Source organism: Salmo salar, chromosome ssa01 (assembly GCF_905237065.1).
Source record: "Salmo salar chromosome ssa01, Ssal_v3.1, whole genome shotgun sequence".
Taxonomy (NCBI): Eukaryota; Metazoa; Chordata; class Actinopteri; order Salmoniformes; family Salmonidae; genus Salmo; species Salmo salar.
In genome coordinates this window covers 105,708,211-105,722,771 of record NC_059442.1, presented here as the reverse complement: position 1 = coordinate 105,722,771, position 14,561 = coordinate 105,708,211, and the positions used below count along the sequence as shown (strand labels likewise).

General features: G+C 47.6%; 1 protein-coding gene across 1 annotated transcript in view; it reads left to right on the top strand.

Moving 5' to 3' along the window:
• The window catches only part of LOC106562888 (neutral amino acid transporter A), a 209,658-nt gene that overhangs the window by 52,190 nt on the left and 142,907 nt on the right, over positions 1-14,561 (top strand). The window contains exons 6-7 of the mRNA XM_045687163.1: positions 7,392-7,586; positions 8,613-8,747. Coding sequence (XP_045543119.1) covers positions 7,392-7,586; positions 8,613-8,747 — 330 coding nt within the window. The remainder of the gene's footprint in view (positions 1-7,391; positions 7,587-8,612; positions 8,748-14,561) is intronic.

Genomic DNA, 14,561 nt, shown 5'->3' with positions numbered 1-14,561 from the left:
GATTGGGATCTGTTTCCCTGTTAGGGGGTATTTGAAGGATCTACATTTATAAGTGCCATTGCATTGAGCACAGCCATTACACTTGTAGTTTCCATCCAGTAGGGGTGCAAATAGATGTTGTGTAGGGATATCTTGGGGTGGTAAAATCAGAGTTTACCAATTGATCTCTGAGATTTCTTCGGCGCTAGAATACGATCAAGGGAGGCTCCGAAACCACATTACTGATACTGTCATCGGAGCTTAGAATGTGCCAATGTTTGTGAACGATTCCCTTAATTTGTTCAGAGCACTTTGAATAGCGGGTAGTTAGAATGCAAGAATGCTTCTTTTTGCAAGACTGTCCTTGAAAAAGATCATGTCTCGGTTTGTTTAGAATTTTCTCAATGGCAGTATTAATCTGACCATTTTTGTACCCCTTCTCCTTTAATTTTCTTTGCGTCTCAGCCATATTTCTGTCCAAATCTGATTTGTTTTTTGCAAATTCTTTTGATTGGACAGAATTGGCTGTAGGGCAGACTGTTTTTCAAGGGAAGCGGGTGACAACTATCAGCCCTCAACAAACTGTTACGATCAGTAGGTTTCCTGTAAAGATCAGTGTATAGAACATTATCCTCACACAGGATCAGAAGATCAAGGAAACTGATTTGACGTGTATCAGATTGCATAGTAAATCTCAGATGCTCAGAACAAGAGTTAAGAAAAGCATGGAACGCCTGGAGCTGTTTTGCATCACCCCTCCATTGAACAAAAATATCATCAATATGCCGTTTCCAAATAATGATGTTATGCAAGAAAACCTTTTTTTTGAGAGGATGGAAAATGGCCTGTTTCTCCATGTAGCCCACATACAAATTAGCATAGTTAGGAACCATGGGGGATCCCATAGCAGTACCCTTCGTCTGAATAAAGAAATCACTTAGAAACATGAAGTAGTTGTGTGTGAGTACTATTTCAGCCAGTGTTATAATGCAGCACTGGAAGGTAGTTCATTAGAGTCACGATGCAGAAGAAAATGTTCCATAGCTTCAATACCGCCCTTGTGTGGAATATTGTGTATAATGACTCAACATCAAAAGTCAAAAGTCGTCAGGGAGAGGATCAAGAGATTCAATAATAGAGATCATACTGCTGGTGAAATGGGGCAGTGGGGTCACTTCTGAGTTTCTTGTAAAAGGTGTTGTCAAACAGTTGTCTATGACACTCATTTACATAAACAGTCCTATCCATGAGTACAACCGACCCACCCTTATCAGCAGGGAGGGTAAGGACTGACGTATCGGATTGTACAACCGACCAACCCTTATCAGCAGGGAGGGTAAGGACTGACGTATCGGATTGTACAACCGACCCACCCTTATCAGCAGGGAGGGTAAGGACTGACGTATCGGATTGTACCACCGACCCACCCTTATCAGCAGGGGGGTAAGGACTGACGTATCGGATTGTACAACCGACCCACCCTTATCAGCAGGGAGGGTAAGGACTGACGTATCGGATTGTACAACCGACCCACCCTTATCAGCAGGGAGGGTAAGGACTGACGTATCGGATTGTACCACCGACCCACCCTTATCAGCAGGGGGGTAAGGACTGACATATCGGATTGTACAACCGACCCACCCTTATCAGCAGGGAGGGTAAGGACTGACGTATCGGATTGTACCACCGACCCACCCTTATCAGCAGGGAGGGTAAGGACTGACGTATCGGATTGTACCACCGACCCACCCTTATCAGCAGGGAGGGTAAGGACTGACGTATCGGATTGTACCACCGACCCACCCTTATCAGCAGGGAGGGTAAGGACTGACGTATCGGATTGTACTACCGACCCACCCTTATCAGCAGGGAGGGTAAGGACTGACGTATCGGATTGTACAACCGACCCACCCTTATCAGCAGGGGGGTAAGGACTGACGTATCGGATTGTACAACCGACCCACCCTTATCAGCAGGGGGGTAAGGACTGACGTATCGGATTGTAAATCAAGCAAAGCTTGTTTTTCATTCTAAGGTAAATTATGGAAGATATGTACTCCTGTTTGTTCTTAAGGAGATTAACAAAATCTTTTTCAACAAGTCTGCAATATTTCTCCATAGATGGATTGCGATTGGCTGGAGGTACAAAATAACTCTTACTTCTAAAAGGAGTCAGAGTATGTGCAAGTGAGCAACCTACATGTTCAGTAGAAATATCACGATTACGGGAGCTAAAGTATTGCCTTAAATGGATGTTAACCTTAACATCGAAATCGTTGCACTGAGGTACAACAGATAACCCTTTATTAAGCAAGGAGACATGGGCAGGGCTCAATATCTTGCTTGATAAATTGAAGACACTCAGTTTCGTGGGTTCTGGGACAGTGTGAACGGTCCCCTCTGCCTCTGGTAGTTGTTTGTTCTTACCCCGTTGGGAGCGGCATCTCGTCGGTGCGCCTGTCTGCGGCCACCTCCGCGCTTCCGTCGGCCCAGGCTCTCGTTGGATAAAAAACTGTCACTGGAAGCAGATGAGGCGCTGGTTGTAGTGTTGGTCAGACGGGGGTGGATAGAAGGAAGCAGATGAGGCGCTGGTTGTAGAGCGTTGGTCAGACGGGGGTGGATAGAAGGAAGCAGATGAGGCGCTGGTTGTAGAGCGTTGGTCGGACGGGGGTGGATAGAAGGAAGCAGATGAGGCGCTGGTTGTAGAGCGTTGGTCAGAAGGGGGTGGATAGAAGGAAGCAGATGAGGCGCTGGTTGTAGAGCGTTGGTCAGACGGGGGTGGATAGAAGGAAGCAGATGAGGCGCTGGTTGTAGAGCGTTGGTCAGACGGGGGTGGATAGAAGGAAGCAGATGAGGCGCTGGTTGTAGAGCGTTGGTCAGATGGGGGTGGATAGAAGGAAGCAGATGAGGCGCTGGTTGTAGAGCGTTGGTCAGACGGGGGTGGATAGAAGGAAGCAGATGAGGCGCTGGTTGTAGAGCGTTGGTCAGACGGGGGTGGATAGAAGGAAGCAGATGAGGCGCTGGTTGTAGAGCGTTGGTCAGACGGGGGTGGATAGAAGGAAGCAGATGAGGCGCTGGTTGTAGTGTTGGTCAGACGGGGGTGGATAGAAGGAAGCAGATGAGGCGCTGGTTGTAGAGCATTGGTCAGACGGGGGTGGATAGAAGGAAGCAGATGAGGCGCTGGTTGTAGAGCGTTGGTCAGACGGGGGTGGATAGAAGGAAGCAGATGAGGCCCTGGTTGTAGAGCGTTGGTCAGACGGGGGTGGATAGAAGGAAGCAGATGAGGCGCTGGTTGTAGAGCGTTGGTCAGACGGGGGTGGATAGAAGGAAGCAGATGAGGCGCTGGTTGTAGTGTTGGTCAGACGGGGGTGGATAGAAGGAAGCAGATGAGGCGCTGGTTGTAGTGTTGGTCAGACAGGGGTGGATAGAAGGAAGCAGATGAGGCGCTGGTTGTAGAGCGTTGGTCAGACGGGGGTGGATAGAAGGAAGCAGATGAGGCGCTGGTTGTAGAGCGTTGGTCAGACGGGGTGGATAGAAGGAAGCAGATGAGGCGCTGGTTGTAGAGCGTTGGTCTGACGGGGGTGGATAGAAGGAAGCAGATGAGGCGCTGGTTGTAGAGCGTTGGTCTGACGGGGGTGGATAGAAGGAAGCAGATGAGGCGCTGGTTGTAGAGCGTTGGTCAGACGGGGGTGGATAGAAGGAAGCAGATGAGGCGCTGGTTGTAGAGCGTTGGTCAGACGGGGTGGATAGAAGGAAGCAGATGAGGCGCTGGTTGTAGTGTTGGTCAGACGGGGTGGATAGAAGGAAGCAGATGAGGCGCTGGTTGTAGAGCGTTGGTCAGACGGGGGTGGATAGAAGGAAGCAGATGAGGCGCTGGTTGTAGAGCGTTGGTCGGACGGGGGTGGATAGAAGGAAGCAGATGAGGCGCTGGTTGTAGAGCGTTGGTCGGACGGGGGTGGATAGAAGGAAGCAGATGAGGCGCTGGTTGTAGAGCGTTGGTCAGACGGGGGTGGATAGAAGGAAGCAGATGAGGCGCTGGTTGTAGTGTTGGTCAGACGGGGGTGGATAGAAGGAAGCAGATGAGGCGCTGGTTGTAGAGCGTTGGTCAGACGGGGGTGGATAGAAGGAAGCAGATGAGGCGCTGGTTGTAGAGTGTTGGTCAGACGGGGGTGGATAGAAGGAAGCAGATGAGGCGCTGGTTGTAGAGCGTTGGTCAGACAGGGGTGGATAGAAGGAAGCAGATGAGGCGCTGGTTGTAGTGTTGGTCAGACGGGGGTGGATAGAAGGAAGCAGATGAGGCCCTGGTTGTAGAGCGTTGGTCAGACGGGGGTGGATAGAAGGAAGCAGATGAGGCGCTGGTTGTAGTGTTGGTCAGACGGGGGTGGATAGAAGGAAGCAGATGAGGCGCTGGTTGTAGTGTTGGTCAGACGGGGGTGGATAGAAGGAAGCAGCATCCCTCCTGCGTCTGTCATGGAGAGGAGGAGCAGGACCTCTTGTCAGGGTTTCTCCAGAAGTAGACTTTATCCTCGGCCTTGTCTTTTTTGTCTTGGTTGATTTTAAGTTCCTTTATTTCTGTAGACAACTTGTCCTGGAGCGCTTGGTTAGTTGTCATCAGTTCATTGAATATGACATCATCATTAACGGCTCCTTGCAGAGCTGTGAGTTTCTCTTCAATCGTGTTATCCATTTCAATCAAATGCTTTTTCAACTGGTCAACAATTAATGTCATTAAATCCATCGATCATTTGTTCAGGATGGCACACCAGCGCTCCCAGAAATCATCTGTGTGCTGTCCCAAAGATGGTTATTTTTGACACCTGAGTCCCTGTGGAATAATGCCTTGACGCCCATAATCACTAAGAGTGACTACATGTAGATACGTTCTCGTCTGGCGCTTAGATAAGTGTAACAGTTCTTTCGAGAGGTCAGAATTACCCCCGGCATGTCAAAAAGGGACTCCCATACAATGATTTTATCATGTTCCCTTTGGCTGTATTCAAAGTCATCTTGTTTGGGTCTTTGACCAGTGTCAAGAAGATAATTATCATTCGGCATCGTTTAAGAGCTTTTTGCATAAGATTCAGATCAGCTCAAACATACAAAGCAGCCAATCAATGTATAAACATTAACAAACCAGTGTGACCTGGTTAACCAGTAAATCCCTCCACTTCTGTGAACCCAGTGTGACCTGATTACCCAGTAAATCCCTCCACCTCTGTGAACCCAGTGTGACCTGATTACCCAGTAAATCCCTCCACTTCTGTGAACCCAGTGTGACCTGATTACCCAGTAAATCCCTCCACTTCTGTGAACCCAGTGTGACCTGATTAACCAGTAAATCCCTCCACCTCTGTGAATCCAGTGTGACCTGATTACCCAGTAAATCCCTCCACCTCAGTGAACCCAGTGTGACCTGTTTACCCAGTAAATCCCTCCACTTCTGTGAACCCAGTGTGACCTGATTACCCAGTAAATCTCTCCACTTCTGTGAACCCAGTGTGACCTGATTACCCAGTAAATCTCTCCACTTCTGTGAACCCAGTGTGACCTGATTACCCAGTAAATCCCTCCACTTCTGTGAACCCAGTGTGACCTGATTACCCAGTAAATCCCTCCACTTCTATGAACCCAGTGTGACCTGATTACCCAGTAAATCCCTCCACTTCTATGAACCCAGTGTGACCTGATTACCCAGTAAATCCCTCCACTTCTGTGAACCCAGTGTGACCTGATTACCCAGTAAATCCCTCCACTTCTGTGAACCCAGTGTGACCTGATTACCCAGTAAATCCCTCCACCTCTATGAACCCAGTGTGACCTGATTACCCAGTAAATCCCTCCACTTCTGTGAACCCAGTGTGACCTGATTACCCAGTAAATCCCTCCACTTCTGTGAACCCAGTGTGACCTGATTACCCAGTAAATCCCTCCACTTCTGTGAACCCAGTGTGACCTGATTACCCAGTAAATCCCTCCACTTCTGTGAACCCAGTGTGACCTGATTACCCAGTAAATCCCTCCACTTCTGTGAATCCAGTGTGACCTGATTACCCAATAAATCCCTCCACCTCTGTGAACCCAGTGTGACCTGATTACCCAGTAAATCTCTCCACTTCTGTGAACCCAGTGTGACCTGATTACCCAGTAAATCCCTCCACTTCTGTGAACCCAGTGTGACCTGATTACCCAGTAAATCCCTCCACTTCTGTGAACCCAGTGTGACCTGATTACCCAGTAAATCCCTCCACTTCTGTGAACCCAGTGTGACCTGATTACCCAATAAATCCCTCCACCTCTGTGAACCCAGTGTGACCTGATTACCCAGTAAATCCCTCCACTTCTGTGAACCCAGTGTGACCTGATTACCCAGTAAATCCCTCCACTTCTGTGAACCCAGTGTGACCTGATTACCCAGTAAATCCCTCCACTTCTATGAACCCAGTGTGACCTGATTACCCAGTAAATCCCTCCACTTCTGTGAACCCAGTGTGACCTGATTACCCAGTAAATCCCTCTACTTCTGTGAACCCAGTGTGACCTGATTACCCAGTAAATCCCTCCACCTCTATGAACCCAGTGTGACCTGATTACCCAGTAAATCCCTCCACTTCTGTGAACCCAGTGTGACCTGATTACCCAGTAAATCCCTCCACTTCTGTGAACCCAGTGTGACCTGATTACCCAGTAAATCCCTCCACCTCTATGAACCCAGTCCATTAGCAGTGCATTGCTAGCAGGCTTTGTCTCCAAGGCTTCACCCCACCCTATTCCCTCTATAGTGCACTACTTTTGACTAGAGCCTGAACATACACCTGGGCTCTGGTCAAAAGTAGTGCCATTTGGGACACAAACATTGTCTCCAAGTATCCTCTGCTGTAAGTAACCTGCTGTAAGTAGCCTGCTGTAAGTAACCTGCTGTAAGTAGCCTGCTGTAAGTAGCCTGCTGTAAGTAACCTAAACCTTTGGCTGAGTTGTTCCAACCTCAATCTTCAGACTCTGGACCCCACCACCTCTCTATCTAATCCATGGAGATCCAGGACATTCCTGGAGGGTCTTTACCATAGAAATAGAATGAGTAGAAGGGATGGTAACCTCTGACTTCTATTCATTCTAGTTCTGTGGTCTTTACCCTCTCTCTGTATGGAAGGGTTTTGGTTTAAGTTACACTACAATATGTTTTTCGGGTGGCTATCTCTCGCTCTCATTCTCTCTCTATTTCTCTCCCTCTCTCCCCTTCCTTCTCTTGCTATTCAATACATCTTCACTTGCAGAATACTCATGTAAATATTGTCAAAGCAGAGGAACTGAAGTTGCTAGTAAAGTACTGTAAAATGTTCCAGATGAATATGCTGTAATTTAACCACTGTATCTTACTGGTCCCTCCCTCCCTCCCTCCACCTCTCTCTCCTCAGCTCGGCGACCCTGCCCTCCATGATGAAGTGTGTAGAGGAGAACAACGGAGTGGACAAGCGGATCAGTCGTTTCATCCTTCCCATCGGAGCCACCGTCAACATGGACGGGGCGGCCATCTTCCAGTGCGTCGCGGCTGTCTTCATCGCTCAGCTCAACAACATAGAGCTCAACGCCGGTCAGATCTTCACCATCCTGTGAGTGGGGTGGGGTCAGAAGGAATGGTGGGTGGGGTCAGAAGGAATGGTGGAATGGTGGGTGGGGTCTGAAGGAATGGTGGAATGGTGGGTGGGGTCAGAAGGAATGGTGGAATATCTCATTTTTTTTTGTGGGGTCAGAAGGAATGGTGGGTGGGGTCAGAAGGAATGGTGGGTGGGGTCAGAAGGAATGGTGGAATAGTGGGGTCAGAAGGAATGGTGGGTGGGGTCAGAAGGAATGGTGGAATGGTGGGTGGGGTCAGAAGGAATGGTGGAATGGTGGGTGGGGTCAGAAGGAATGGTGGAATAGTGGGGTCAGAAGGAATGGTGGGTGGGGTCAGAAGGAATGGTGGAATGGTGGGTGGGGTCAGAAGGAATGGTGGAATAGTGGGGTCAGAAGGAATGGTGGGTGGGGTCAGAAGGAATGGTGGGTGGGGTCAGAAGGAAGGGTGGATGGGGACAGAAGGATGGGTGGATGGGGTCAGAAGGAAGGGTGGATGGGGTCAGAAGGAAGGGTGGATGGGGTCAGAAGGAAGGGTGGATGGGGTCAGAAGGAAGGGTGGATGGGGTCAGAAGGAAGGGTGGATGGCGACAGAAGGGATGGTGGGTGGCGACAGAAGGGATGGTGGGTGGGGTCAGAAGGGATGGTGGGTGGGGTCAGAAGGGATGGTGGGTGGGGTCAGAAGGGATGGTGGGTGGGGTCAGAAGGAAGGGTGGGTGGGGTCAGAAGGAAGGGTGGGTGGGTGGGGTCAGAAGGGATGGTGGGTGGGGTCAGAAGGAATGGTGGGTGGGGTCAGAAGGAAGGGTGGGTGGGGACAGAAGGAATGGTGGGTAGGGGGTTTGCAAAATTCCCAGGTTCCCAGGTTTTTCAGAAATTCCAGTTGGAAGATTCCCGGGAATCAGGAGGGAATAAGCAAGAAATCCAGATTACTACAACCTGGGAAATTTGGGAAAGTTAGTGGAATTTTGCAACCCTATGTCTGATGCGCTGACAAAGTATCACATGCAGTGGCTCTGTCCCCACAGTGTGACAGCCACAGCATCCAGTGTGGGCGCAGCAGGCATCCCAGCCGGGGGTATCATCACCATCGCCATCATCCTGGAGGCTATCGGCCTGCCCACCAACGACCTGTCACTCATGCTGGCCGTCGACTGGATCGTGTAAGTAACACATGTACAGTATAGAGAACCAATACAGCAAGCACACACGGACACACACAAACACACACACACACGCACACACAGGCAAGCACACACACACACACACACGTACACAGACAAGCACACACACACAGACAAGCACACACACACAGACAAGCACACACACACACATGGACAGACACACACATGCAGACAAGCACACATGGACACACACATTTATGTACATATGCATGGACATGCACACACACGTACAAACACACACGGACACAAACACACACACACACGGACACACACGGACACAAACACACACGCATAGACACACTCTTAATGTACTCACTCATTTTGGCCAGCTGCTATATCAAAATATCAGACGTTCATTCCAGTAACATACAGTAGACCTGTACAGTAGACCTATACAGTAGACCTATACAGTAGACCTATACAGTAGACCTGTACAGTAGACAGTAGACCTGGACAGTAGACAGTAGACCTATACAGTAGACCTATACAGTAGACAGTAGACCTGTACAGTAGACAGTAGACCTGGACAGTAGACCTATACAGTAGACAGTAGACCTGTACAGTAGACAGTAGACCTGTACAGTAGACCTGTACAGTAGACCTATACAGTAGACAGTAGACCTGTACAGTAGACAGTAGACCTGTACAGTAGACAGTAGACCTGTACAGTAGACAATAGACCTGTAAAGTAGACCTGTACAGTAGACCTATACAGTAGACAGTAGACCTGTACAGTAGACCTATACAGTAGACAGTAGACCAGTACAGTAGACAGTAGACCTGTACAATAGACAGTAGACAGTAGACCTGTACAGTAGACAGTAGACCTGTACAGTAGACCTGTACAGTAGACCTATACAGTAGACAGTAGACCTGTACAGTAGACCTATACAGTAGACAGTAGACCTGTACAGTAGACAGTAGACAGTAGACCTGTACAGTAGACAGTAGACCTGTACAGTAGACAGTAGACCTGTACAGTAGACAGTAGACAGTAGACCTGTACAGTAGACAGTAGACCTGTACAGTAGACAGTAGACCTATACAGTAGACCTATACAGTAGACCTGTACAGTAGACAGTAGACCTATACAGTAGACCTGTACAGTAGACAGTAGACCTATACAGTAGACCTGTACAGTAGACAGTAGACCTGTACAGTAGACAGTAGACCTGTACAGTAGACCTGTACAGTAGACCTAGACAGTAGACCTGTACAGTAGACCTATACAGTAGACAGTAGACCTGTACAGTAGACAGTAGACCTGTACAGTAGACAGTAGACCTGTACAGTAGACCTGTACAGTAGACAGTAGACCTGTACAGTAGACAGTAGACTTGTACAGTAGACCTGTACAGTAGACCTATACAGTAGACAGTAGACCTGTACAGTAGACCTATACAGTAGACAGTAGACCTGTACAGTAGACAGTAGACAGTAGACCTGTACAGTAGACAGTAGACCTGTACAGTAGACAGTAGACAGTAGACCTGTACAGTAGACAGTAGACCTGTACAGTAGACAGTAGACCTATACAGTAGACCTATACAGTAGACCTGTACAGTAGACAGTAGACCTATACAGTAGACCTGTACAGTAGACAGTAGACCTATACAGTAGACCTGGACAGTAGACAGTAGACCTGTACAGTAGACAGTAGACCTGTACAGTAGACAGTAGACCTGTACAGTAGACCTATACAGTAGACAGTAGACCTGTACAGTAGACCTATACAGTAGACAGTAGACCTGTACAGTAGACAGTAGACAGTAGACCTGTACAGTAGACAGTAGACCTGTACAGTAGACAGTAGACAGTAGACCTGTACAGTAGACAGTAGACCTGTACAGTAGACAGTAGACCTATACAGTAGACCTGTACAGTAGACAGTAGACCTATACAGTAGACCTGTACAGTAGACAGTAGACCTATACAGTAGACCTAGACAGTAGACAGTAGACCTGGACAGTAGACAGTAGACCTGTACAGTAGACAGTAGACCTGTACAGTAGACCTGTACAGTAGACCTATACAGTAGACCTGTACAGTAGACCTGTACAGTAGACAGTAGACCTGGACAGTAGACAGTAGACCTGGACAGTAGACCTGTACAGTAGACAGTAGACCTGTACAGTAGACAGTAGACCTATACAGTAGACCTATACAGTAGACCTGTACAGTAGACAGTAGACCTATACAGTAGACCTGTACAGTAGACAGTAGACCTATACAGTAGACCTGGACAGTAGACAGTAGACCTGGACAGTAGACAGTAGACCTGTACAGTAGACCTGTACAGTAGACCTATACAGTAGACCTGTACAGTAGACCTGTACAGTAGACAGTAGACCTGGACAGTAGACAGTAGACCTGGACAGTAGACCTGTACAGTAGACCTATACAGTAGACCTGTACAGTAGACAGTAGACCTGTACAGTAGACAGTAGACCTGTACAGTAGACCTGGACAGTAGACAGTAGACCTGGACAGTAGACCTGTACAGTAGACCTATACAGTAGACCTGTACAGTAGACCTGTACAGTAGACAGTAGACCTGTACAGTAGACAGTAGACCTGTACAGTAGACCCATACAGTAGACCTAGACAGTAGACCTGTACAGTCGACCTGTACAGTAGACCTGTACAGTAGACCTGTACAGTAGACAGTAGACCTGTACAGTAGACAGTAGACATGTACAGTAGACAGTAGACCTGTACAGTAGACAGTAGACCTGTACAGTAGACCTAGACAGTAGACAGTAGACCTGTACAGTAGACAGTAGACCTGTACAGTAGACAGTAGACCCATACAGTAGACCTAGACAGTAGACCTGTACAGTAGACAGTAGACCTGTACAGTAGACAGTAGACCTGTACAGTAGACAGTAGACCTAGACAGTAGACCTGTACAGTAGACAGTAGACCTGTACAGTAGACAGTAGACCTATACAGTAGACAGTAGACCTGTACAGTAGACCTAGACAGTAGACCTGTACAGTAGACAGTAGACCTATACAGTTGACAGTAGACCTGTACAGTAGACAGTAGACCTGTACAGTAGACCTGTACAGTAGACAGTAGACATGTACAGTAGACAGTAGACCTGTACAGTAGACAGTAGACCTGTACAGTAGACCTATACAGTAGACAGTAGACCTGTACAGTAGACAGTAGACCTATACAGTAGACAGTAGACCTGTACAGTAGACAGTAGACCTATACAGTAGACAGTAGACCTGTACAGTAGACAGTAGACCTGTACAGTAGACAGTAGACCTGTACAGTAGACCTGTACAGTAGACAGTAGACCTGTACAGTAGAGAGTAGACCTGTACAGTAGACAGTAGACCTATACAGTAGACAGTAGACCTGTACAGTAGACCTGTACAGTAGACAGTAGACATGTACAGTAGACAGTAGACCTGTACAGTAGACAGTAGACCTGTACAGTAGACAGTAGACCTGTACAGTAGACAGTAGACATGTACAGTAGACCTGTACAGTAGACAGTAGACCTGTACAGTAGACAGTAGACCTGTACATTAGACCTGTACAGTAGACAGTAGACCTGTACAGTAGACCGTAGACCTGTACAGTAGACCTGTACAGTAGACCTGTACAGTAGACAGTAGACCTGTACAGTAGACCTGTACAGTAGACCTGTACAGTAGACAGTAGACCTGTACAGTAGACAGTAGACCTGTACAGTAGACAGTAGACCTGTACAGTAGACCTGTACAGTAGACAGTAGACCTGTACAGTAGACAGTAGACCTGTACAGTAGACAGTAGACCTGTACAGTAGACAGTAGACCTGTACAGTAGACCTGTACAGTAGACAGTAGACATGTACAGTAGACAGTAGACCTGTACAGTAGACAGTAGACCTGTACAGTAGACCGTAGACCTGTACAGTAGACCTGTACAGTAGACCTGTACAGTAGACAGTAGACCTGTACAGTAGACAGTAGACCTGTACAGTAGACAGTAGACCTGTACAGTAGACCTGTACAGTAGACAGTAGACCTGTACAGTAGACAGTAGACCTGTACAGTAGACAGTAGACCTATACAGTAGACAGTAGACCTGTACAGTAGACCTGTACAGTAGACAGTAGACATGTACAGTAGACAGTAGACCTGTACAGTAGACAGTAGACCTGTACAGTAGACCGTAGACCTGTACAGTAGACCTGTACAGTAGACCTGTACAGTAGACAGTAGACCTGTACAGTAGACCTGTACAGTAGACAGTAGACCTGTACAGTAGACAGTAGACCTGTACAGTAGACCTGTACAGTAGACCTGTACAGTAGACAGTAGACCTTTACAGTAGACAGTAGACCTGTACAGTAGACAGTAGACAGTAGACCTGTACAGTAGACCTGTACAGTAGACAGTAGACCTGTACAGTAGACCTGTACAGTAGACCTGTACAGTAGACAGTAGACCTGTACAGTAGACCTGTACAGTAGACATGTACAGTAGACAGTAGACCTGTACAGTAGACAGTAGACCTATACAGTAGACAGTAGACCTGTACAGTAGACAGTAGACCTGTACAGTAGACAGTAGACAGTAGACCTGTACAGTAGACCTGTACAGTAGACAGTAGACCTATACAGTAGACAGTAGACCTGTACAGTAGACAGTAGACCTGTACAGTAGACCTGTACAGTAGACAGTAGACCTGTACAGTAGACAGTAGACCTGTACAGTAGACCTGTACAGTAGACAGTAGACATGTACAGTAGACAGTAGACCTGTACAGTAGACCTGTACATTAGACAGTAGACCTGTACAGTAGACAGTCGACATGTACAGTAGACCTGTACAGTAGACAGTAGACCTGTACAGTAGACAGTAGACAGTAGACCTGTACAGTAGACAGTAGACATGTACAGTAGACCTGTACAGTAGACAGTAGACCTGTACAGTAGACAGTAGACAGTAGACCTGTACAGTAGACAGTAGACCTGTACAGTAGACAGTAGACAGTAGACCTGTACAGTAGACAGTAGACATGTACAGTAGACCTGTACAGTAGACAGTAGACCTGTACAGTAGACAGTAGACCTGTACAGTAGACAGTAGACCTGTACAGTAGACCTAGACAGTAGACCTGTACAGTAGACAGTAGACATGTACAGTAGACAGTAGACCTGTACAGTAGACAGTAGACCTATACAGTAGACCTGTACAGTAGACAGTAGACCTATACAGTAGACCTGTACAGTAGACAGTAGACCTATACAGTAGACCTGGACAGTAGACAGTAGACCTGGACAGTAGACAGTAGACCTGTACAGTAGACCTGTACAGTAGACCTATACAGTAGACCTGTACAGTTGACCTGTACAGTAGACAGTAGACCTGGACAGTAGACAGTAGACCTGGACAGTAGACCTGTACAGTAGACCTATACAGTAGACCTGTACAGTAGACAGTAGACCTGTACAGTAGACAGTAGACCTGTACAGTAGACCTGGACAGTAGACAGTAGACCTGGACAGTAGACCTGTACAGTAGACCTATACAGTAGACCTGTACAGTAGACCTGTACAGTAGACAGTAGACCTGTGCAGTAGACAGTAGACCTGTACAGTAGACCCATACAGTAGACCTAGACAGTAGACCTGTACAGTCGACCTGTACAGTAGACCTGTACAGTAGACCTGTACAGTAGACAGTAGACCTGTACAATAGACAGTAGACAGTAGACCTGTACAGTAGACAGTAGACCTGTACAGTAGACCTGTACAGTAGACCTATACAGTAGACAGTAGACCTGTGAC